Raw genomic sequence first — 26500 nt, 5'->3', positions numbered from 1 at the left:
TGGGAATCTGCATTTTGCTTACAAGTAGAGAGCTTCAAATTTAGAAAAATGCAAAATTTTAAAAATTTTCATGAAATTTGGGGATTTTTCACCAAAAAAGGATGCAAGTAACGCCAAAAATTTACCACCAAAATAAAGTAGAATATGTCACGAAAAAACTGTGTCAGAATCAGAATGATAACTAAAAGCATCCCAGAGTTATTAATGTTTAAAGTGACAGTGGTCAGATGTTCAAAAAATGGCCGGGTCCTAAGGTGTAAAATGGCTGGGTCCTTAAGGGGTTAAAGATGTATTCCCACCTTGTTACTTACGCAGCAGAGTCCCATTGGTTTCACTGTGCACTCAATGGAAACATCTGCCACAGAAATCCCAATTCTAGAGTCTGCAGAAAGAGTAGACATCTCTGTCTATGAGACGGCGCATTTCCGAACTGTCCTAGTGCCAGCATGTTCTGCCAGCGTTCTGCTGACAGGGGAAACATTTCCGTACAGACATTCCACCATCTGAACATAGCCTTAAAGGGGTATTCCGGGCAAAAACATCTTATCCCCTATCGAAAGGATAGGGGATAGAATGTCTGATCGCGGGGGGCCCGCCGCTGGGACCCCCGCAATCTCCCTGCAGCAGCCCGCATCCCATGCGTAGCTGCATCTGCAGTTTTGGAAACCGCCGGGATTCTGAGACGGGGACGTGATGTCACGCCACGCCCCCTCCATTCATGTCTATGGGAGGGGGCGTTGCGGCCGCTACGCCCTCTCCCATAGAAATGAATGGACGGGGCGTGGCGTGACGTCACGCTCCCGTCTCAGAAGTCCGGCAGTTTCCAAAACTGCAGACGTAGCTACGCATAGAATGCGGGCTGCTGCAGGCAGTTCGTGGGGGGTCCCAGCGGCAGCCCCCCCGATCAGACATCTTATCCCCTATCCTTTCGATAGGGGATAAGATGTTTTTGCCCAGAATACCCCTTTAATGTTTTAATTCCCTTGCATTGCTGCTAAAAAATATATCAACTAGAGCCTAAACTTAACTGTCTTGGTCCTTAGGATTTTATTTGCTCACTTTTAATTTGTTTGTTTATTTGTATGGATTGTTTTTATAATTTGTTATTATTATTGTTTGTTATTATTTTTGCTAAGTTTTTAAATCTTTTATGTTTGAGTTTTTTTTTTTTTAAAAGGATTCATTTTTTTTCCTATTTAAGCAGTAGGAATTGCAATGTAGGGTGCTTCTACTTAAAATGTAAATGTTAGACCATTGTATTGTTTTAACATTATTTTAGAGTTTTAAAAATGCATAATTTAATACATAGTGGTGTGGATACTGGATGACCTCGGCAAGGTGCTTATCCAGTCCTGGTGAAAAACGGCGATGCTTCTCTGGGGCGCCTCCGGATGCGTAGATGGTTCAGCTCCCAACCCAGGTGGGGGTTGAGGAAGGAGGAAGATACGGGAGCAATTGAAAGTTTTTAAAAGCTTTATTCAGACGACGCGTTTCGCAAGGGGTCCCTTGCTTCATCAGGTCATAGACAACAGGGGTACAGACAGTCTTTATATACAGTGTGTACTTTAAAAAGTGCAGGAGTTTGTGACAGGTGTGGTGCGTCACCTGGATGCCGGATGTGACGTGCCGGCTGAGAACGGGAGTATTCATTCATAAAATGTGCTGTTTGTATACAATGTACCGAGTGTAACTTTGTGATTGGATGTAGAGAGAGCTGCTGGGTGTATCATGTTCGGCTTAGAGGATGTTCTCAATGTGTTGGTGAGTGGGAAACTGTGATTTGGTTCGCTTGAGGAAAAAATGTCAGTAGACTGCGGGAATACTAGGAAATATTTTACTATTATATTGGAATATAATACAATATAATATTGTGAGTTGAATATTCCGTAGATTATGTTTCTGTGTAATGCATCTCGTATATCAATTGTAATTGATGAAGATACCAGGTAATTACTGGTGTATTAGTGTGTAAAAAAGATTATTTTATTTATTTTACACTATAAGTTATGCTGCTGCATACTATGAAATTGTGTCTATCGTGTGGGACGATATGTACATTATGATAATAATCTTTATGGTTAAGCTTGCTATTCTAATATAAACGTGTTAATGAAAAGGGTTTTTGTTTATATTTATATATATACTTATTGTCGCTTGTTGTAATGTCATAATATGTTTTTTGGTTATTGACAAATGTATATTGGATACACAGAAAAATGCTGGTATCAGCCTATTTGATAATTGGTAGTTGATAATTGGTAGTTGATATTTGTTGATTCGTGCGCTTTTGGCTGTCTATAGATGGGTACGGAGGTACAAGGCGAAAAAATGCCTTGGATGGAGAGTGTATGGATGTAGGATAGGTGCAAAATGATTGGTAGTGATTGCCACACTGTGGTGAGATCTCATAATTATGTGTATAGTATATTGAGATCACAGTATTCCACTGTCTTTCTCATGAGTGGTGAACATGTAATTTCACAGTTGGCAAAATAATCAATAATACATGGATACAAACATATAGGTGGGGAAAAAAACATATATAAAACCATATATAACAATTATATATATAAAAAACATACACATATGGAAGTGACCTATGGAGGTACACTCTAAAATTGGACATAATAATACTTGATAAAAACAATAATAAAAATATGGAGGTGTATGTATAAAAAAGTATTGATGTAGAGGACACAAATTGGAATGCGTCATTTGGGTGGTGATTTGATGTAAATATACTTATGGAAATGATGGTGGTGGGCCCTGTGGATGTAGGATGTATTGGATAAAATAAGCCTAAAGTTGTTAACGTATAAGTTCCACTGCTTCATTCAGACCTCTTGGGACTAAGGTGCCAAGGCGGAATATCCAGAACATCTCTCGTTTGGATAGTTCTTCGAATCTATTGTGGACAGTAATAATTTAATACATACATATACATGTTTGATGGAAATTCTATTATATAATACCCGCCATGCTAAACATCAGCAGGGAGAATAGAGATATCATATTTACGTAAAGGTTTTAAAGGTATTGGTTATATAAATTATTCTTTGGCTTTTCAAGCTCCTAATTGAATTACAATAAGCCCTTCATGAATACTATTACTGGTTGTGGTTGTACCACTAAACAGATTGGGGGAAATTGTGAGAAAACATTTGGCTTTTTTTGCTCTATAAACGTCACAAATTTTGCCGCATGTTCGGAAACTACCTAATGCACACATTTTATTTTATTATTTTACAGTGGTTATTATGAAGCGAGCACAGCTCCTGGTACCTCATTTTTACTGTCAAAGGTCCGAGGAGGCCAAATCACTTTACTACATTATAATATGTGCGTCAGACAACTGATAGCACAGGCATTCAGCACTGTGTGGGGGCACAAAGGTGGACATCAGGGCTGTGTGGAGTCGAAAAGTGTCAACACTGTATGGGTCACAGAGGGGAACATTGGCACTGTGTGGAGGCATTAAGGGGGGGGACATAAACTTTAAGGAAGCAAAGAGGGGCATCAGCACCATGTAAAGGCACAAAGGGGGACATCAGCACTTTGTAGGGTCACAAAAGTAGATATATTATGGCACTTTACTGTTACTCAGACTTAGTAAAGGGAAATTAAAGAATCTTATAAGACAAAACTTACCCATTTTGGGGATCTTAGTGGGAGATAAAGAATATGAAATATTTAAATTTTCAGATGCTTTAATTAGCCCAGGTCATGTTTTCTAAAGATTTCCAGACTATCCATTGCAATATTAAATGGCTTGTATGGTTTTAAAGACCTATTTATAGAATGTTCCCCACTGCTGCAGTAAACTAATGGAGGTTCTAGATGAAAGTGTTTACAAAGTAGAATAGCTGGAAACTATGCAATGCTTTATTTTGCCTGTCATAAATCAGGGAAACTGAACAGTTGTGACTAGGGATGTCCCGATACCATTTTTTGAAGACCAAGTACGAGTACCAATACTTTTTTCAATGTCACGTGACAGGGTTTTTTTTTTTTTTTTTTTTAAAGAAAAAAAAGGGGTATGTTTTTTTTTTTTTTGATAAGAGAAAGGGCTTTTTTTATATTAATATATATATATTTTTATCTCAACTTTTTAAAAAGGTGCGTGATTCAAATGTTTATTAGGGAAGGGGTTAATTCACATGTATAATTATGATTTATGACAAATTTTTTCACTATTTTGTAGTTCCCATAGGGGACTTATACATGCAATCTGTAGATTGCATGCACTGATCAATGCTATGCCACAGCTTAACATTGATCGGTGTTATCGGCACTCCTTTACTACTGCCTGCCATGCCTGGCTGCAGTAAAGAGGGATGGCACGGAGCACGATCAGATGGCACGGAGTACGGTAAAGGACCTCCGGCCATCCTTTCAGCTGATCAGGACACCGCGATTTCACCGCGGGGATCCCGATCAGTATCCTTGAGCTAACCGACAGTTAACTTCAGGACTTTTAGACACTGCCATCAACTATGATTGCGGCATATAAAAGGTTAATGCAGGTCCCAGCTATGACACACGCTCAGCTGCTGAGCGCGCTGCATAGCTCGGGAGTGGGCGCAGAGGGCACAGGGGAGTTGATCCGTGCAGCGTGATACATGCCGGCGGGAGTCCCGCATATCCATAGTCTTACTCACCCCACCTGGGTCCTGTGCTATGTCCAAGCAATTGGCGACAGCTCAGAATTGTTTCCTAACCGTACTCCTGCCTTATACTTCAGATACTTTCTGATTGCTAGAGGTCTAAGCTGATCCTGAGAATAAAGGGGCACCAGCGCAAATGTAACTCTGTGTCCACTACCTCTGTGTAGGGACTTATTGGCTACTAGTTGTGCAAGGAACTACAATGTGGCCCTATTTAAGTGTAAACACCTGCTGTTTCCAGTTCTCCTAGTAATGTAGCTTTAATTCTTATGTATAAAATGATCTAATAATTTATTTATACCAGGCTTGTGATTGTTATAAAAAAGACCATTATGTCAAGAGGAGAAAAAAAAGTTTTACCATTGGCCCAAAAGAGTTTTTCCTGTGAAATTATGACAATTTTGACCCCTCTTGGGATCAGCATTGCATTATAATAAGTTGAGCTAGATGACTGTCTTTTTTCAACCTGATTAACAAAATATATTTAACGTATCCATTTTATTACTAAATAAGGTGACTCATGATCTCCTTGGATCACGACTCAGCAGCCCTATTACAATCAATGTTTCTGACATTTGAATGCCTAATACAAAACAACACATATTCATCCTCTACTCACAGCCACCCAGAAAAATATTCAGAAAAGAATGAAGTCACCTACTCCACCCACTATTTAATGGTTTACTCAAAGCACCCTACAACAAGGAGTCAGGACAATCCTGCGCACACAACAGGTTTTTTCTAAATCCATAACCTAATTTCTTATTAAGTAGCCACCAAAATTGTCACTAACGGGTAAGAGTAAGGTAAAAAGTGGCAATAGTAAGTTATTATTGGCATTATTGTAGTTTTTTGTACAGTTTCATAGAAAATTGTATAACTGTACAACTTAGCCAGCTGTTTTATACAATTTGTATATCTCCCATTGATGTTAATAAAAATTGTGCAAACAGTGCGCTGCTACACTGTTTATGCAACTCCCTTGTCACAGCGAGCGCTCCGGTCATCTCCTCCGGACCGGAGCGCCCGCTGCCGCAACCCTCTGTCCTGGGGCCCCGGCATCTCTCGGTCAGAGGCACTGACCGGGAGCACGGGTCTCACAGTGGCAGGGACGCGGCTGGAGTGGCGGCTGGTCCCCGCTCACGTGCCGCGTCCCTGTTCAGCTTACCTGCTCCTCGCACGGCTCTCTGCACTCCTGCATCCCGGAGCGTGCGGCCCCGCTCTCTAGGGCGCGCGCGTGCCGGCTTCAGTAAATTTAAAGGGCCAGCGCACCGGTAATTGGTGCGCTGGTTCCTCACCTCCCACTGTGTCCTTCCCAATAAAAGGCACCTGCCCCTTCCTGCCCTTGCCGGATCTTTGTGCCTTGTGCCTCTGAGAAAGCGTTCCCTTCTGTGATAGTTGCCTTGCCAGTTGCCGAACCCGTTGCTACCGTATTCTCACCTGTGAACCCTTGCCGCCTGCCCTGACCTCTGCTACGTCTGACTACAACTTTGCCTGCTCCCTGTGTACTTCGCTATATCAGCTGCCAGAGAGGTCGAGTCACTATTGGGGGAACGACCTGGGGACTACCTGCCGCAGCAAGTCCATCCCGCTTTGCGGCGAGCCCTGGTGAAGACCAGTAGTCCCTTAGACTCCGTTCCCCTGGTACGGCCCATGCCATCGCCTCTCTGGTCTGGAGGATCCACTACCAGCCGTGCCGGTTCATGACAGTAAGATCCGGCCATGGATCCTGCTGATGTTCCCCTGCCAAGTCTAGCGGACCTCACCTTCATTGTGGCCCAGCAAGGTCAGCAGCTGGCCCAGTTACCGCTATGATGCAACAACTCCTGCCTGCTCAGCAACAGCCTGTTCCTCCATCTGCACCTTCTGCGTCACCTACGCCTGCAGTTGCCACCGGATCCAGAATCCGTTTGTCCCTACCAGACAAATACGACGGAGATCCAAGACTATGCTGAGGGTTCCTGTCTCAGTGCTTTCTTCACCTCGAGCTACTGTCGGACCAGTTTCCGTCTGAGCAAGCCAAGGTAGCCTTCATCCTCAGTCTCCTCTCCGGGAGGGCCCTGGCCTGGGCTACACCGCTTTGGGACAGCACTGATCCAGCCACCGCATCTGTTCAGAGTTTTTGTCAGGAGTTTCGTAGTGTTTTCGAGGAACCTGCCCGGGTTACCTCCGCAGAGACTGCTTTGCTAAACTTGTCCCAAGGAAATTCTACCGTGGGTGACTATGCCATCCAGTTCCGCACCCTTGCTTCCGAGCTGAACTGGAACAATGAAGCTCTTTGTTCCACTTTTAAGCAGGGACTTAATTGTGACATTAAGGACGTCCTTGCTGCACGTGACCTGCCTACCACCCTGAGTGACCTCATTTTGTTAGCCACAAGGATCGATAAACGTTTCTCCCAGAGACAAGAGGAACTCCATCTTGAGAAGGAAAAAGCTCGTCCTAAACGCTGCCCTCGTCTAACTCCTGTGTTCCAGCGTCCACCTCTACCTGTCTCTGGGTCTTTGCCTGTGGAGGCCATGCAGGTGGACCGGTCTTGCCTGACCTTGCAAGAACGGAGTCGCTGTAGAGACGAGAACCTGTGTTTGTACTGCGCTAGTACCGAGCACTTCCTTAAGGACTGTCCTCTTCGTCCTCCACGTCCAAGAAACGCTCGCACCTAGTGGATGTGGGAGAGGCATTACTAGGTGTGGATTCTTCCTCACCACGTCTCATGATATCCGTACAGTTGTTCCTTTCATCCAAGTCCTTCTTCTCTGCTGCTGCCTTCTTGGATTCCGGTTCAGCCGGCAACTTCATCCACGCCTCCTTGGTCGACAAGTATCAAATCCCTATAATCCGTCTGCCCAAGCCGTTCCTTATTTCTACGGTCAACGGGGAGAGACTCTCTGCTACAGTACAATACCGCACCCAGCCCCTGCGGATGTACATTGGGATATTTCATACCGAGACTCTGAAATTTCTTGTTCTTCTCTTCTGCTCTTCCGAACTCCTGCTGGGTTTACCGTGGTTGCAACGCTATTGTCCTGTCTGGAATTGGTCCACCGGTGAGATCCTGCATTGGGGTTCCTCCTGCTCTGACCGGTGCTTCAAGCCTGCTCCTATCAAACAGGTCCCGCCAGTTCCTCCGCCACCAGGTCTCCCCAAGCCTTACCACCATTTTGCGGACATCTTCTGTAAAAAACAAGCGGAGACTCTTCCTCCTCACAGGCCTTATGATTGTCCTATTGACCTGTTACCGGGCTCTACTCCTCCTCGGGGCAGAATTTATCCTCTCTCACCTCTAGAGACTCAGGCCATGTCGGACTATGTACGTGAGAATTTACAGAGAGGCTTTATTAGGAAGTCTTCTTCTCCTGCTGGAGCCGGTTTTTTCTTTGTGTCTAAAAAGGATGGTTCTCTCCACCCCTGCATCGATTATAGGGGCCTCAATAAAATTACCATTAAAAATCGTTACCCTCTGCCTCTAATCTCTGAGCTGTTTGACCATCTCAGAGGAGCCAAGATTTTCACCAAGTTGGATCTCCGCGGGGCCTACAATTTGATCCGCATTCGAAAAGGAGACGAGTGGAAGACCGCTTTTAACACTAGGGACGGTCACTTTGAGTACTTAGTGATGCCTTTTGGACTTTGTAATGCACCAGCAGTCTTCCAGGAGTTCGTTAACAACATCTTCCGGGACCTTCTCTACACTTGTGTAGTAGTATATCTGGATGATATCCTTATTTTTTCATCTAATCTGGATCAACATCGAGTCCATGTTCGACAAGTTCTCACCCGTCTCAGAAGTAACCGCCTCTATGCCAAAATTTAGAAATGTCTGTTTGAGTGTACCTCCTTGCCATTCCTGGGGTATATCATCTCTGCCCAAGGTCTGCAAATGGATCTTGCCAAGCTATCTGCGGTTCTGGACTGGCCACGCCCCTCTGGTCTCCGAGCTATACAGAGATTCTTGGGTTTTGCCAATTACTACAGACAGTTTATTCCTCATTATTCCACCCTGGTGGCTCCTCTTGTGGCTTTGACTAGAAAGGGTGCCAGTCCCAAGACCTGGCCTCCTCATGCTGAAGAGGCCTTTCAGTCCCTAAAAGCCGCCTTTGCGTCTGCACCTGTCCTTTCCTGGCCAGATCCTTCCAAGCCATTCTATCTTGAAGTGGATGCATCCTCGGTGGGAGCTGGAGCTGTATTAACTCAGAGGTCTTCCAGAGGCAAGACCATAACTTGTGGCTTCTTCTCTAAAACCTTTTCTTCCGCCGAGAAGAATTACGCTATTGGGGACAGAGAACTGTTGGCAATTAAATAAGCCTTCCGGGAGTGGAGACATCTTCTTGAGGGTGCTCCTCACCCTGTGACCATTTTCTCGGACCATAAGAACCTAGTCTACTTCCAGTCTGCTCAGAGACTAAATCCCTGCCAAGCCCGTTGGTCCATCTTCTTCGCCCGCTTCAATTTCCAGATTCACTTCCGTCTTGCTGCCAAGAACATCAGGGCAGATGCCCTTTCTCGCTCTTCAGATGTGGTGGGCGACGTACCCACTCCTCAACACATTATCCCACCAGAATGTCTCATCTCGGTTGCACCTGTGGACTTGCGGCTTCTTCCTCCGGGTAAGACCTATGTTCCTCCTCGTCAGCGGTTACAAGTTATCAAGTGGGGTCACGCTTCCCTCTTTGGCGGTCATCCTGGGATTAAGAAGTCTCTTCAATTAAGTTCTCAAAGATATTGGTGGTCCTCGCTAGAAAGAGACGTCACAGAATTCGTCCAGTCCTGTGTGATCTGCGCCCGTGACAAGACTCCTCGTCAGAAACCTGCGGGCCTTCTTCTGCCCCTTCCTGTTCCGGAGACCCCGTGGTCACACATCGCCATGGACTTTATCACTGATCTTCCCTCCTCCCATGGTATGACAGTCATTTGGGTCGTGGTTGTCCGATTTTCGAAGATGGCTCATTTTGTGTCCCTGCCTGGTCTCCCGTCCGCGCCTCAGTTGGCCAAACAGATTTTTCTACACATCTTCCGCCTCCACGGTCTTCCCAGACACATTGTCTCTGACCGTGGGGTGCAGTTCGTTTCCAAGTTTTGGAGGGCTCTCTGTGGTCAACTCGGAGTCAAGCTGGATTTTTCTTCCTCGTATCACCCTCAGTCCAACGGCCAAGTAGAACAGGTGAACCAGACTCTGGGAGATTATCTACGCCATTTTGTGTCCTCCCGCCAAGATGATTGGTCGGACTTACTCCCTTGGGCAGAGTTCTCTTACAATTACAAACAATCTTCCGCCACCAATAAGTCTCCATTTTTTGTGGTTTATGGCCATCATCCTCTGCCTCCTCTGCCTTGGACCTCCGCACCCTCCTCTGTACCAGCTGTAGAGGACCTCCTTCTGGACTTCACTTCTATTTGGCGAGAGACCCACTCAGCCCTCCTCAAGGCCTCGGCCCGTATGAAGCTTCAGGCCGACAAAAGTCGTAGAGCTCCTCCGGAATTCAGTCCCGGTGACAAGGTGTGGCTCTCCTCGAAGTACATCAGATTTAAGGTACCAAGTTACAAGCTGGGCCCTCGTTACTTGGGTCCCTTCAGAGTCAAGAGCCACATTAATCCGGTGTCCTACCAGCTCCATCTTCCTCCTTCCCTCAGAATTCATAACTCTTTCCATGTCTCCCTTCTCAAACCTGCTATCTTTAATCGCTTCTCTCCTAAACTTCTTTCTCCCACCCCTGTCACTGGTACCTCAGATATTTTTACAGTTAAAGAAATCCTAGCCACCAAGCTCATTCGGGGGAAAATATTTTTTTGGGTCGACTGGGAGGGCTGCGGTCCTGAAGAGAGGTCTTGGGAGCCTGAAAATGACATCTTGGACCGCAGTCTCATCCTCAACTTTCTTGGTGCAAAAAAGAGAGGGAGACCTAAGGGGGGGGGGGGGGTACTGTCACAGCGAGCGCTCCGGTCATCTCCTCCGGACCGGAGCGCCCGCTGCCGCAACCCTCCGTCCCAGGGCCCCGGCGTCTCTTAGTCAGACGCACTGACCGGGAGCACGGGTCTCACAGTGGCAGGGACGCGGCTGGCGTGGCGGCTGGTCCCCGCTCACGCGCCGTGTCCCTGTTCAGCTTACCTGCTCCTCGCACGGCTCTCTGCACTCCTGCATCCCAGCGTGCACGGCCCCGCTCTCTAGGGCGCGCACGCGCCGGCTTCAGTAAATTTAAAGGGCCAGCGCACCGGTAATTGGTGCGCTGGTTCCTCACCTCCCACTGTGTCCTTCCCAATAAAAGGCATCTACCCCTTCTTGCCCTTGCCTGATCTTTGTGCCTTGTGCCTCTGAGAAAGCGTTCCCTTCTGTGATAGTTGCTTTGCCAGTTGCCGAACCCGTTGCTACCGTATTCTCGCCTGTGAACCCTTGCCACCTGCCCTGACCTCTGCTACGTCCGACTACACCTTTGCCCTGTGTACTTCGCTATATCAGCTGCCAGAGAGGTCGAGTCGCTATTGGGGGAACGACCTGGGGACTACCTGCTGCAGCAAGTCCATCCCGCTTTGCAGCGGGCCCTGGTGAAGACCAGTAGTCCCTTAGACTTTGTTCCCCTGGTACGGCCCATGCTATCGCCTCTCTGGTCTGGAGGATCCACTACCAGCCGTGCCGGTTCGTGACATCCCTCTAAGGGTGTTACATAAACTATGTCAAACAGCTTGCTCAGCTCTTGTTGACCTCCCGACTACCTTTTACTGCCACAAGCAGTCCAGAGAGGGCAGGGTGTCCCATGTATGTGTTCCAAAGGTGGGATCTATCAAATATTTTGGGCATATCCCATGGATATGATATGCCGTAAGTGTCCAGATGGGAATATCCCTTAAAAAATATGATAGGAAGTATAAAACAACACAATTTTACCAAAACAAAATAAATCCACTGTGTGAAAGACAAGTGAATTAAAGCAACACAGTAGGTGACACATGGCAATTGATGTATGATAACAAGAATTGGATAGCTGTATATATTTTCAAACTCCATAATATTGTCACAGTACAGCTGGCGCCACTGTAATGTGCTTGGAAAAACTATATACATAAATCAATAAACTAATAAGCTAATGGAGAAATACTAACAGTAATTATGAAAATAAACCATTGAAAAGAATACAAATCTGTCACCAATGAGGTATTGTACTAAATATGGAAAGAGGTTTGGTTTATCGTAAGAGAATTGGGAAACGCTGTTGGCATGAAAAAGTATGCACATCCCTGGAAAATATAAATGCACAAGAATGCAGTTATATTTTTAGTAGCAATATAACTAAAATGTGTATATATATATATATATATATATATATATATATATATATATATATACACAAACACACACATATGTATATATATATATATATATATATATATATATATATATATATATATATATATATATAATATATTCATTAGTCAATTTTTCATCCGCAGTTGCTATATAACGAACTTTTTTATTTTATTAGGATTTTAAACTTGGCCTATTATTTTGATTTGAAATTATTGATATAATTTCATTTTAAATATTTCTGCAGCCTCATCTGAAGGCAGAATTTGATAGAGGGACAGAAGCTGTGCTCCAGGATTTTTTGACTTATGTGATTTGGAACAGAAATGCTGAGTAAAAAACAAAGTGAATTCTGACAGGACTCCTAGGAAAGACATAATCCTGAAAGCCCCGCCCATATTTTGTGAGTGACAGCTTTCTCTGTATCACTGCTTGTGGGAGGGGTTATCAGGACTCTTACTGACTCTTCTAAGAATCCTGTCTGCATTTATTCAGATTTTTTATAAGAAGTTCTGTTTAATCTTATATCAACCAACCTATATACGGTAAAGCTCAGAATCTATCCATCTATTACAGTCATGGCCGTAAATGTTGGCACCCCTGAAATTTTTATAGAAAATGAAATATTTCTTACAGAAAAAGATTGCAGTAAGACATGTTTTGCTATACACATGTTTATTCCCTTTGTGTGTATTGGAACTAAACCAAAAAGGGGAGAAAAAAGCAAATTGGACATAATGTCAGACCAAACTCCAAAAATGGGCTGGACAAAATTATTGGCACGCTTTCAGTATTGTGGAAAAATAAGATTGTTTCAAGCATGTGATGCTCCTTTAAACTCACCTGGGGCAAGTAACAGGTGTGGGCAATATAAAAATCACACCTGAAAGAAGATATAAAGGAGAGAAGTTCACTTAGTATTTGCATTGTGTGTCTGTGTGTGCCAAACTAAGCATGGACAACAGAAAGATGAGAAGAGAACTGTCTGAGGACTTGAGAACCAAAATTGTGGAAAAATATCAACAATCTCAAGGTTACAAGTCTTTCTCCAGAGATCTAGATTTGCCTTTGTCCACAGTGTGCAACATTATGAAGAAGTTTGCAACCCATGGTACTGTAGCTAATCTCCCTGGGTGTGGACGGAAGAGAAAAATTGATGAAAGGTGTCAACGCAGGATAGTCCGGATGGTGGATAAGCAGCCCCAAACAAGTTCCAAAGATATTCAAGCTGTCCTGTAGGCTCAGGGAGCATCAGTGTCAGCGCAAACTATCCGTCGACATTTAAATGAAATGAAATGTTATGGCAGGAGACCCAGGAGGACCCCACTGCTGGCACAGAGACATAAAAAAGCAAGACTACATTTTTCCAAAATTAACTTGAGTAAGCCAAAATCCTTCTGGAAAAACATCTTGTGGACAGATGAGACCAACATAGAGCTTTTTGGAAAGCACATCATTCTACTGTTTACCGAAAACAGAATGAGGCCTACAAAGAAAAGAACACAGTACCTACAGAGAAATATGGTGGAGGTTCAATGATATTTTGGGGTTGTTTTGCTGCCTCTGGCACTGGATGCCTTGAGTGTGTGCAAGGCATCATGAAATCTTGATTACCAATGGATTTTTGGTCGCACTGTACAGCCCAGTGTCAAGGTGCATGCACACCACGTTTTTGCTATACAGTTCTCATATACGGTTTCAAGTTAAAAACCATACGGAACCGTATAGAAAACCGTATGCATTGACTTAACATTGTAAACCGTATGCCAAATGCATCATCTGGTTTAGTCCATTTTGCGTCTTATATAGTTTTGTCCATTTTTTTACCCGCACCCAAAACCGTAGTGTACCACGTTTTTTGGTCCGGGTGAAAAAACGTATTTAAACCTTATACTTTTTTTTAACATGGGAGTCAATGGGAACCATACAGAACCGTATGTGCGTACGGTTACATCCGGTTTTCACTATACGGTTTTTGACTTTGCATAGTTTTTTTTCTTGGAATTTCAATCAAACAAGTGAAACTTTATTCAAAATGGAGTGAAAAGTTAAAAACATATAAATTTTATTCTTAAAAAAAGGATGCAATCGGACATACGTTTTTTAAAACCGTATACTGTTTTTAACCGTATACAGGTTGAAAATTGTACACACATTTTAATACAGTTTAGTCAGGTTTTGAGGAATCCGTTTTTCATCAAAAACCTGACAAGGGAACTGTATTACAAAAACAGAAAGCTGGGTTTGTGTCCAAGATCTTGCATCTTCCAGCAGGACAATGACCCCAAACATACGTCCAAAAGCACACAGAAATGGATGGCAACAAAGCGCTGGAGAGTTCTGAAGTAGCCAGCAATGAGTAAAGATCTAAATCCCATTGAACACCTGTGGAGGAATCTTAAAATTGCTGTTGGGAAAAGACGCCTTCCAATAAGAGAGACCTGGAGCAGTTTGCAAAGGAAGAGTTGTCACACATTCCGGCTGAGAGGTGTAAGAAGCTTGTTGATGGGTATAGAAAGCGACTGATTTCAGTTATTTTTTCCAAAAGGTGTGCAACCAAATATTAGTTATGGGTGGCAATAATTTTGTCCAGACGATTTTCGGAGTTTGGTGTGACATTATGTCCAATTTGCTTTTTTTCCTCCCTTTTTTGGTTTAGTTCCAATGAACACAAATGGAATAAACATGTGTATAGAAAAACATGTGTTACTGCAATCCTTTTCTGTGAGAAATACGTCATTTTCTTGAAACATTTCAGGGGTGCCAACATTTACGGCCATGACTGTATATGCTCTCTTCAGAATGAATCATTTAAAGGGGAACTTTGATGGAAAACTATTTTTTTTAAATCAACTGGTTCTAGAAAGTTAAACAGATTTGTAATTTACTTCTGTTTAAAAATCTTAATCCTTCCGGTACTTATCAGCTGCTGTATACCACAGAGGAAGTTCTTTTTTTTTAATTTCTTTTCTGCCTGACCACAGTGCTCTCTGCTGACAACTCTGTCCATGTCAGGAACTGTCAAGAGCAGGATAGGTTTGCTATGGGGATTTGTTTCTGCTCTGGACACTTCCTGACATGGACAGAGGAGTCAATAGAGAGCACTGTGGTCAGACAGAAAAGAAATTCAAAAAGAAAAGAACTGAAAACAAAATATAGGTATCAACTGCTGTATGTATGCTTCCTGTGGAGCATACATACAGCAGCTGATAAGTACTGGGAGAATTAAGATTTTTAAACAGAAGTAATTTACAAATCTGTTTAACTTTCTGGCACCAGTTGATTTTATAAAGACGAAAAAGTGGCCGCAAAGCGTATACACTCAGTACATTATATGACGGCCCATTCATTGACACCATATCATGCTTCATTCTGTGGCATTGCAGGGGAACTGAACATTTGCTGCTAGGTTCTCCTTCAAAGTACAGCTGGGAGACACTTTTAACACTATTAAAGGGTACCTCTCATCAAATAAACTTTTGATATATTATAGATTAATGAATGTTGAATAACTTTCCAATAGCATGTTAATGAAAAATATGCTTCTCGCTATTGTATTTTTCCCGATCAGTCCTGTCAGCAAGTATTTCTGACTCATGCTAGAGTCCTAAACACTCAGAGCTGCCAGCCTGCTTTGTTCACAGCCAAACAGGCTGTGAACAAAGCAGGCTGGCAGCTCTGAGTGTTCTCCTTTGTGAACAAAGCAGACTGGCAGCTCGTAGTGTTTAGGACTCCAGCATTAGTCTGAAATGCTTGCTGCCAGGACTGGTAGGGAGACCCCTAGTGGTCATTTCTTCAAAGTGGAAAATTAAATAGAAAGAAGCATATTTTTTAATAACATGCAATTGTAAAATGATTCTGCATACATTAATCTATAATATATCAAAAGTTTTTGTTGATGAAGAGGTACCCTTTAAAGAGATTTTACCCCTTTTTTTCCGGGGCCACACACTTTTTTTAAAAGATTGGCTCACAGAACATAAATAAATGTTTAAAAATGTGCCTTGTTCCACTTTTTCATGCAATCTGATACAAATTACAGCCCAAAAACTTGAATTCAGTTTTGAAAATCCCCCACACAAGCTTGTTCTTTGCACTGATGTAGATGGGCTATTCATAATATAGATTGGTTAGGTGAATTTTTCTTTATTATGTGATAATGAGCAGGTTCATATATGCTTTGTTTTAGTCAATTCAACCCTCCCTTTGAGAGAGCCCACAAATCTTACACTTGTAATTCTTATAATTTTTTATTTTGACTATAGTGCATTATAATAATCCCCAGTGAGTTGTGTTATTTATTTTCTTCTTTCTTTTGTCTATTGCCAGGAGAGTCCCTGAGCCTCACCGATGATTTATTGTCTGGTTTGGGTACGGCTTGCATTGCAGCTGGGAGAAGCCACGGTGGGACATCAGACAACAATCTTTACTCTGTCATTTTCAAGTGCTTGGAAGCAGACAGTATTTACAAGTAAGCTGAGACCAATTATAAAAAGAAATCAATACGCTAAATATATTGTTGAGAACAGCTGCGCACACTGTACCAAGATGTTGGGCAGAACCATGCCTTGTTAATACGCTGAATATTTTTAAGCTTGGGTTTCCATGTAGCTTGTGTATTTAAAGTGAATCTTTTTAAAGCACTTGTTCCCTAGGTCGATTTGGCTATGATGTCAAGGCTGAAGAGCTATGTTAAACCCTTTTATATGACTGTGCTTGCAGCTAGAAGCCAACAGTAATATGGACTGTGACAGATGAGTTTTTATATCATTTTATAGCCCTGAGTGCTCTGATTCCAGCAGTGCTTTTGTTATGCCTACACACTCCAGAGATATAGCTTTTTACAATTTTTCTGACAATCTATTATTTTCACTGAACAATCGGATAGATGGGATTTTAACTTCAAAATAAGTTGTAAATGCAAGGGAGGGGCTTCATAATCACACCCTCTGAACAAAACTTTTTCTTTTGCACTGCTGTTTGTGGCTCACAATTACTTTTGAGCTGAAATCTTACTTTATCATGTAAGCAATATGTTTGCGGATAGATTGATTACAAAACATCCTCTCTATTTCTATCTTTTTTTAAGGGGTTGTCTGCTTAATTTTCATTCGCTCTGAAAGTTGTGAAATACTTTTCCACCCCCTTGCCGATCTCATCAATAAGCCTATGCTGCAGTTCCCTACACAACTGGTGGGCATAGGCATTGGCCGGGGCGCTAGAGGTTTGACCCCACCGATAATTGATGGCAGTTATGGCATATCCTATAGATGAGCCATCATTTTATAAAATGAGAACAACCCTTTTGCATGGATTAATACTAAATGTATGAAATCAATTTTTGCCAAATTAAAATAAGTTCCCACAGTTCCCGCCATCATCACAGCACAGAAGAAAATCTCTGTGCATGATGACGGGACGATACAGGGGCCGGAGCACAGTGACACCACAGCCCCGCCCCCTCCCATAGACTAATATTAAGGGGGCGGGGCTGTGGCATCACGGTGCTCCGGTCCCTGTATCGTCCCGTCATCATGCACATAGATTTTCCTCTGTGCTGTGATGATGGCGGGAACTTATTTTAATATGGCACAAATTGATTTCATACATTTAGTGACGGCCGCCACGCCCACTCCTGTAGACTTGTATTGAGGGGGCAGGACGTGACGGCACGAGGGTCCGGAGCTGTGACGTCATGGTGCCCTGGCCCCTGTATCACCCCGTTATCACGCACAGAGATTTTCCTCTGTGCTGTGATGAGGGTGGGGTGCCGCTACTAAGAACAGGGGGTCCCAAGTGGCGGGACCCCCACGATCAGACAACTTATCTCCTATTCTTTGGATAAGGGATAAGATGTCTAGGGGCAGAGTACCCCTTTAAAGGGGTACTCCAGTGGAAAACAATGTTTTTAAAATCAACTAGTGCCAGTCTCCATCCAGTACTTATCAGCTGCTGTATACTACAGAGGAAGTTCTTTTCTTTTTTAATTTCTTTTCTGTCTGACCACAGAGCTCTCTGCTGACACTTCTGTCCATGTCAGGTACTGTCCGGAGCAGGATAGTTTTGCTATGGGGATTTGCTCCTGCTCTGGACAGTTCCTGACATGGACAGAGGTGTCAGCAGAGAGCACTGTGGTCAGACTGGAAAGAAATTCAAAAAGAAAATAACTTCCTCTGTAGTATACAGCAGCTGATAAGTACTGGAAGTACTGGTTAAGATTTAAGATAGAAGTAATTTACAAATCTCTTTAACTTTCTGGCACCAGTTGATTTAAAAAGAAAATTCACTGGAGTACCCCTTTAAATTTAATGCATTTGCTGTTTGTGTTTCAGAATTATATATTATATATTTCTTTCTCTTGTAACAAAGCTGGTTGGTCACAAGACAGCAGAACTTCCCCTACAGCGGTTGCTTCTCCTTGGTCCTCACAATGGCTTCCAGCACTCAGATGCCCCCTGGACTTATAGTAGAGCCAAATTGTAAAACAAATAGTCACAAGAACAAATATAACAAATAGATGGAAAAGGATCATAGCAATCAGTTAAAAAATATCAAGAATAGCAACTCACCTATGTCAAAAGTTTATACTAATGACAGTGACACTTCGATAAAGTATACAAAAATAAGAAATCTTTGCCCCTTAATAACTTACAAAAAGGTTGTATTATAACAAAATTTTTATTGTCAAAACTTGTATTCTATACAAATGAGTTCTGATTAAATGTAGGGATACAATATTGACACATTTATATTTATTTTATCATCGATGACAAACATAAATATTATTGATAACATTCCTAGCTTTCTTGTGTTAACACCATTCCACATCCCATAAGAATTGTCTGTACAAAAGTGGCACCACCTGTCAGCTTTCTCAGTCACTTATCAGTTAATTGGAAATCAGTATTGCATTTTTTAAACATACAATATGTCAAGTCTCATCAATATTTGGAAGTTAAGTATTTGACTCCAGCAAAATGACAAGCTGCAGGTGACAAGTGGCACAGTGATTATTTGCATATGCATAGGAAGGTGTAGAAGATGAATATGGGAGATTTTCTTAAAGAGGTATTCTGGGAGTTTTAAAGTGTTTTACTCACTCCTAAATTTACTGCCAATACAGTATCTTCCGACAAAACTGCTATGGTCACACATTGGTCATGTGATGCTGCAGCCAATCACTGGCCTCAGCAGTCTCTTCATGCATGTACAATGAGGCCTGGAATTGTCATATAAACAATGAAGGTTACATCATTACAGCAGTACAGGTGTGGGACATGGAACGGCAGTGGTGCTGGAGCAGTAGAAAATTTAGGGGTGAGTAAAGACTTTTTTTCACCCGATTACAGCCTGCACTAGATTTTACAAAAGATTCCAAAAACCTTTTTGAAATTTCACATTTACTTACATGAATTTTAAAATTCTATCCTGTACTGTATTTCCAGGGATTTTAATCATTGAGGACTATTTCTGATAACCCAAACCCTATCAAAACTATTATTAACCATGTCTTCTGTGGTATTCAAATAGTATCTTTACTTTAAATTTTAAATATGTAGTAAACTTTCAATAAGCATTACATTTATGTTTCTATCCCAGATTTAAATTAGAGGGGCAAAGGTTTAAAAGTAAAATCAGGAAGTATTACTTTACTGAGAGAGTATTGGATGCATGGAATAGCCTTCCTGCAGAACTAACACAGTAACATAGTTAATAAGGTTGAAAAAAGACCAGGGTCCATCAAGTTCAACCTATATCCCTAATGAGTCCCTACTGAGTTGTACCAGAGGAAGACAAAAAACCCTCATACTAGAGGTAAAAATTCCTTCCCGACTCCAAATATGGCAGTCAGAATAAATCCCTGGATCAACATTCTGTCCCTATAAATCTAGTATACATAACCAGCAATGTTATTACTCTCCAAAAATGCATCCAGACCCCTTTAGAATTCTTTTACAGGGTTCCTCATGACCACCTTCTCTGGCAGAGAATTCCATAGTCTCACTTCTCTTACAGTAAAGAACCCCCATCTGTGCTGGTGTAGAAACCTTCTTTCCTCAAGACAAAGAGGATGCCCCCTTGTTATTGATACAGTCCTGGGTATGAATAGATCATGAGAGAGATCTCTGTACTGTCCCCTAATATATTTATACATAGTTATTAGGTCGCCCCTAAGCCTTCTTTTTTCTAAACTTAATAACCCCAATTCTGATAATCTTTTTGGGTACAGTAGTCCTCCCATTCCGCGTATTACCCAGGTTGCCCATCTTTGAACCCTCTCCAGCTCCACTTTATCTTTCTTGTACACTGGTGCCCAGTACTGTACACAGGATTCCATGCGTGGTCTGACTAGTGATTTGTATTTCCTTGTCGTGGGCATCTATTCCCCTATTGATGCACCCCATGATTTTATTTTCCCTTGCAGCAGCTGCCCGACACTGGTCACTACGGCTACATTTTCTGTTAATTAAGACTCCTCAGTCCTTTTCCACCTCAGTCGTCCCAAGCGTTCACCCATTTAATACATAATCCCAGCCCGGATTCTTCTTTCCCATGTGCATTACCTTACATTTATCAGTGTTGAACCTCATTTGCCACTTCCCAGCCCAAACCTCCAACCTATCCAGATCCATTTGTAACAGTGCACTGTCCTCTATAGTGTTTACCGCTTTACAGAGTTTAGTATCATCTGCAAAGATTGCTACTTTACTATTCAACCCTTCTACAAGGTCATTAATGAATATATTAAATAGAACAGGACCCAAGACTAACCCCTGTGGTACCCCACTAGTAACATTCACCCAATCAGAATAAGTACAATTTATAACCACCCTCTGTTTCCTATTACTGAGCCAGTTACTTACACACATTCTCCCCCAGCCCCATCCTTCTTATTTTATGCACCAATCTTTTATGTGGCACCGTATCAAATGCTTTGGAAAAATCCAGATATACGACATGCAGCGATTCCCTCTGGTCCAGTCTGGAGCTCACCTCCTCATAAAAGCTGATTAGGTTAGTTTGACAGGACCGATCCCTTATAAACCCATGCTGTTATGGGGTCATACATTTATTTTTATCAAGATACTTCAAAATAGCATCTCTTAGAAAACCCTCAAACAATTTACATATAACCGAGGTTAAACTAACAGGCCTATAATTCCAGGGGTCACTTTTTGACCCCTTTTTAAATATTGGCACTACATTTGCCATGCGCCAGTCCTGGGAAACAGTCCCTGTTAATATAGAGTCCCTGAATATTGAAAATAGGGGTCTCTCTATTACATTATTTAATTCCTTTAGAACACGGGGGTGAATGCCATCTGGACCTGGTGATTTGTCTATTTTGATTTTTTGTAGGTGGCACTGTACTTATTCCTGGGTTAGGCAGGTGGCCTGTACTGGGAGGTTTACCTTATATTACTGTATTTCACCTGGCATTTCCTCGGTGAATACAGTGGAGAAGAATTTGTTTAATATATTTGCTTTTTCCTGATCCCCATTTATAATTTCTTCTTGATGGTTTCTTAAAGGGCCAACACTTTCACCTTTTTGCTATTTTTTTTGCTATATAGTTAAGGAAGATTTTGGGGTTAGTTTTACTCTCTTTGGCAATGAGTCTTTCTGCCTCTATTTTTGCGGCTTTTATCTGTTGTTTACACAATTTACATTTTTCTCTATAGCTTTTTAATGCTTCTTCACTGCCGTCCTGTTTTAGTACTTGCCGTCCTGTTTTAGTACATGCTTTATTTTTGTCGTTTATTGCCCCCTTAACATTTTGATTCATCCATATTGGTTTTCTTTTATTCCTGACCCTTTTATTCTCCTAAGGTATATACATCTTACAGTGAGAATTTAAGATATTTTTAAAAGTCTCCCATTTAGTGTCAGTATTCTTGTTTCTGAGGACATTATCCCATTTTATATTGTTAAGAGGTTCTCTGAGTTGATCAAACTTTGCCTTCCTAAAGTTCATTGTTTTTGTGGCACCTCGGAAGATTCCCTTATTGAAGAACAAGCTATAATGTATTATATTATATTATAATCACTATTTCCTAGGTGTCCTTCTACTTGCACATTAGTTACACTGTCAGATCTGTTGGTTAATAAGTAGGGAGCCCCCTCTGGTCAGGCCCTGCACCATTTGGGACAGATAGTTGTCTTTAGCTATAGTCAGAAACCTGTTTCCTTTATGAGATTCACAGGTCTCAGTCTCCCAGTTTATATCAGGATAGTTAAAGTCCCCCATTATTATCACATCATTCTGATTTGCTGCCTTGTTTATTTGCCTCAGTAATTGATCTTCTGGCTCTTCCATTATGTTTGGTGGCTTATAGCAAACCCCCATCAGATTTTTTTTATTTTTATTTCCATATATTTCTACCTATAATGACTCCACATTATTGTTTCCCTCCCGTATATCCTCTCACAGTGCAGCCTTCAGACTGGATTTTACATAAAGACAAACATCTCCCCCTTTTCATTTTGTCCGATCCTTCATGAATAGACTATAACCCTGTATGTTGACTATCCAGTCACAGCTATCATCCGACAAAGTCTCTGTTATAAACACTATGTCATAATTCTCCTCAGACATCAACCACTCCAGTTCGTCAGTTTTATTGGTCAGACTTCTGACATTAGTCCACATGCATTTCAATGGTGTATGTATTTTTTCCTATGAACCCTATTCCTATTAACTATTCTAACCCCTCCCTCCGCTCCACCCCTAGGAACATTAATGAGTCCCCCCTCTCTATCTACACTATCTTCCCCTCTATTTTCTTGGTTCCCTCCCCCCTAGTCCCTAATTTAAACACTCCTCCACCCTTCTAGCATCTTCTCCCCAAGCACAGCTGCACCCTCCCCATTGAGGTGCAGCCCGTCCCTACGGTAGAGCCGATATTCCGACAGGAAGTCGGCCCAGTTCTCCATGAACCCAAACCCCTCCTTCCTACACCAGCTTCTTAGCCACTTGTTTACCTCCCTAATCTCCTGCTGCCTCTCTGGTGTGGCTCGTGGTACAGGTAATATTTCAGAAAATATTACCTTGGAGGTCCTTGCCTTAGCTTGCGGCCTAAGTCACTGAAATCATTTTTATGTACCAGATTTATGACAGTGGCTCAGGCTGTTTGGTCTAGACTGTGTAGTCTAGACCAAGTTCAGATCAACTATTAAATCTACACCAGCTCAGAACGGACATAGATATCTGAGGTTATTGCATGGGCAATAAATCCGATCCTATGGACATGGGCATATGAAATGCAGCTCTTGATGAATTCCACCTTAGTGTTTTATAATACAAATTCATGGTTTATGCTGGCCGTAACAGTAAATGCTGTCATTCTCACAGTAGGGATTACAAACTGATATCAGTGGGCTTAAAGATGCTTGGTATTGAGGCAGGCAAAGAAGACAACAAATCTCAGCCAAACATAGCTCTGGCCAACATTTATGGAATTCTTCTTTGATGTAGGGATAGGAGATGGGGGTTTCCTTATGGATATTAAAAGGTTCTGTCACGAATGGGCAGGGAAGAATGAAGCCCTGAACTCAGCCACACCCAGTTGCCCGGCCTAATTGCGTACCCGCCCAAGTCGATGGTTTTGCAAAACTACAACTTCCAGCATGCCCACAGAGCAGTTTGCTGTCTGAGCATGCTGGGATTTGTAGTTTTGCAACATCTGGAGGGCCACAGTTTGGAGATCACTGTGTGGTGGTTTTTTAAACTGTGGCCCTCTAAATCTTGCAAAACTACAACTCCAAGCATGCACGAACAGCAAACGGCTGTCTCACCATGCTGGGAGTTGCAGTTGCGTACCTCCAGCTGTTGCATAACTACATCTTCCAGCATGCCCTTCGGTGAACAGTACATGCTGGGAATTGTAATTTTGCAAAAGCTGGAGGCACACTGGTTAGAAAATACTGAGTTAGGTAACATAACCTAACTGAAGGTTTTCCAACCTGTGTGCCTCCAGCTGCTGCAAAAGTACAACAACCAGCATGCATGGTCTGTAAGTACATGCTGGGAGTTGTAGTTTTGCAACAGCTGGAAGTTCCCCCCCCCATGTGAATATACAGGGTACATTCACACGGGATGGTTTACAGGGAGTTTCCTGCTTCAAGTTTGAGCTGCAGCAAATTTTCAGTTGCAGCACAAACTCAGCGAATGTACCCTAAAAACACTACACTAACACAAAATAAAGGGTAATACACTACATATACACCCCCTTACACTATCCCTCCCAATAAAAGTTAAAAACATTTCGTACGGCAGTGTTTCTAAAACTGAGCCTCCAGCTGTTGCAAAACAACAACTTCCAGCATTTCCCGACAGCCACTGACTGTCCAGGCATGCTGAGAGTTTAGCAACAGCTGGAGGCACCCGATTTAGGAATCACTGGCATAGAATACCCCTATGTCCACCCCTATGCAATCCCTAATTTAGTCCTCAAATGCGCATGGCGCTCTCTCACTTTGGAGCCCTGTCATATTTCAAGGAAACAGTTTATGGCCACATAGGGGGTATTTCCGTATTTGGGAGCAATTGCGTTACAAATTATTTTTTTTTCTCCTTTTACCCCTTATGAAAAGGAAAAGTTGGGGTCTACACCAGCCTTTTAGTTTAAAAAAAATTACAGTAACATGCTGGTGTTGCCTCATCCTTTTTTATTCTCACAAGAGGTAAAAGGAAAAAAAAGACCCCCAAACTTTGTAACGCAATTTCTCCTGAGTATGGAAATACCCCATATGTGGGTGTAAAATGCTCTGCGGACGCACAACAAGGCTCAGGAGTGAGAGCGCACCATGTACATTTGAGGCCTAAATTGGTGATTTGCACAGGGGTGACTGATATTACAGTGGTTCTGACATAAACGCAAAAAAATAAATAGCCACATGTGACCCCATTTTGGAAACTACACCCCTCTCGGAATGTAACAAGGGAGCATTTACGCCCCACAAGTGTCTGACAGATTTTTGGAACAGTGGTCCGTGAAAATGAAAAATGTCATTTTAATTTGCACAGCCCACTGTTTGAAAGATCTGTCAAACGCCAGTGGGGTGTAAATGCTGACTGTACCCCTTATTAAATTCTGTTAGGGATGTAGTTTCCAAAATGGGGTCACATGTGGGGGGGTCCACTGTTCTGGCACCACGGGGGGGCTTTGTAAACGCACAAGGACCCCGACTTCTATTCCAACCAAATTCTGTCTCCAAAAGCTCAATGGCGCTCCCTCTCTTCTGAGCATTGTAGTGCGCCAGCAGAGGACTTGACGTCCACACATGGAGTATTTCCATGGGATTACAAATTTTGGGGGGTATTTTCTCCTATTACCTCTTGTAAAAATTTAAAATTTAGGGAAAAACCAGCATTTTTATGAAAAAAAAAATTCATTTACACATCCGACTTTAACATTTAAAAGTCGTCAAATACCTGTGGGGTGTTAAGGCTCACTGTACACCTTGTTACGTGCCTTGAGGGGTGTAGTTACCAAAATAGTATGCCATGTGTTTTTTTGTTTTTTTTTGCTGTTATGGCACCATAGGGGCTTCCTAAATGCGACATGCCCCCCCCAAAAAAAACATTTCACAAAAATTCAAATCTTGGTAGTGTTAGCAATAAGTTACTGTCTGCAACATTGGCAACAATTGTATCAGGCGGATTTAAGTCACACTGCTCTGTATAGCATAGAATGAATGAATGTATGTGACAATTCACAGCTCTGTGTGATAGAGATAGAAGCGATACGCTCACCAGTCTGGGCGTCTGCTGGATCGTTGCGGTAACGGCTTATCCAGTTGCTGGAAGGGTATCTCCGGTAGGTGAGTGGAATCCCCGTACGGCTCCTCTGTGTGCCAGCTCTCTCAGCAAGAGAGATTGCCGCTCGGAGACTTGGCCGTCTCCCGGTTAGGGCGGTGGAAGTAGCAGTGGGCTCGGAGTCGGGGGACTACAGCGCTGCAGCTGTATCACTCAGAAGGAAGATCCGGTGATCTCCTCGTGTCTCACCAGCGCGCGCTGGGAAAGGATTTGTTTGACAGGTAGTAGCCTTTTGGTTTAGATTAGATTTTACTGATGTTGGAGGCAAAATCTCATGGTATAGTTGATCTCAAGAGTAGGTAGATATGTAGGGCTGGATGCGTTTCAGAACCTCCTGGGTTCCTTCCTCAGCAGCATAAAATGTGAATAGTTTGGGGATAATTCGCTATCTCTTTATATATGGTAGAGACCTCCCCTTAATACATGTCGACATATCCAGTGTAAACAGTGGTAAATTTATGAATGGGACTAGTAGTAGTCTATTTAGTCTGACTAATTGTATATATAATGTTGGTATCATACAACTCCATTGGTCATTGTGTGTATAAGTCATATATACATGATTATGTCTGCTATGTAGATGTAATCTATTCTGGTTGTTATGTGATAGGTAATAAACAATAAGTAAATATAATACAATCCTCATAATTATATGAATATGGAAAAATGTAGAAATATGGAAAAATGTAAAAAAAAGGTGGATATGGACTATTGCACCAA

The 26500-nt window shown here is 42.4% G+C and overlaps 1 protein-coding gene across 5 annotated transcripts in view; it reads left to right on the top strand.

Annotated features, from left to right (window-relative positions):
* Positions 1-26500, top strand: part of ASTN2 (astrotactin 2) — a 759531-nt gene that overhangs the window by 691799 nt on the left and 41232 nt on the right. For all 5 annotated transcript variants that reach the window (XR_008847822.1, XM_056539747.1, XM_056539746.1 and 2 more), the window contains one exon: positions 16291-16432. Coding sequence is in view for 4 of the 5 variants with exons in the window: in XM_056539747.1 (XP_056395722.1) it covers positions 16291-16432 (142 nt within the window). In the remaining variant the exon portion in view is untranslated. The remainder of the gene's footprint in view (positions 1-16290; positions 16433-26500) is intronic.

The sequence above is a fragment of the Hyla sarda genome, chromosome 9, assembly GCF_029499605.1.
Source record: "Hyla sarda isolate aHylSar1 chromosome 9, aHylSar1.hap1, whole genome shotgun sequence".
Classification (NCBI taxonomy): Eukaryota; Metazoa; Chordata; class Amphibia; order Anura; family Hylidae; genus Hyla; species Hyla sarda.
This window is presented reverse-complemented; position numbering and strand designations above follow the sequence as displayed.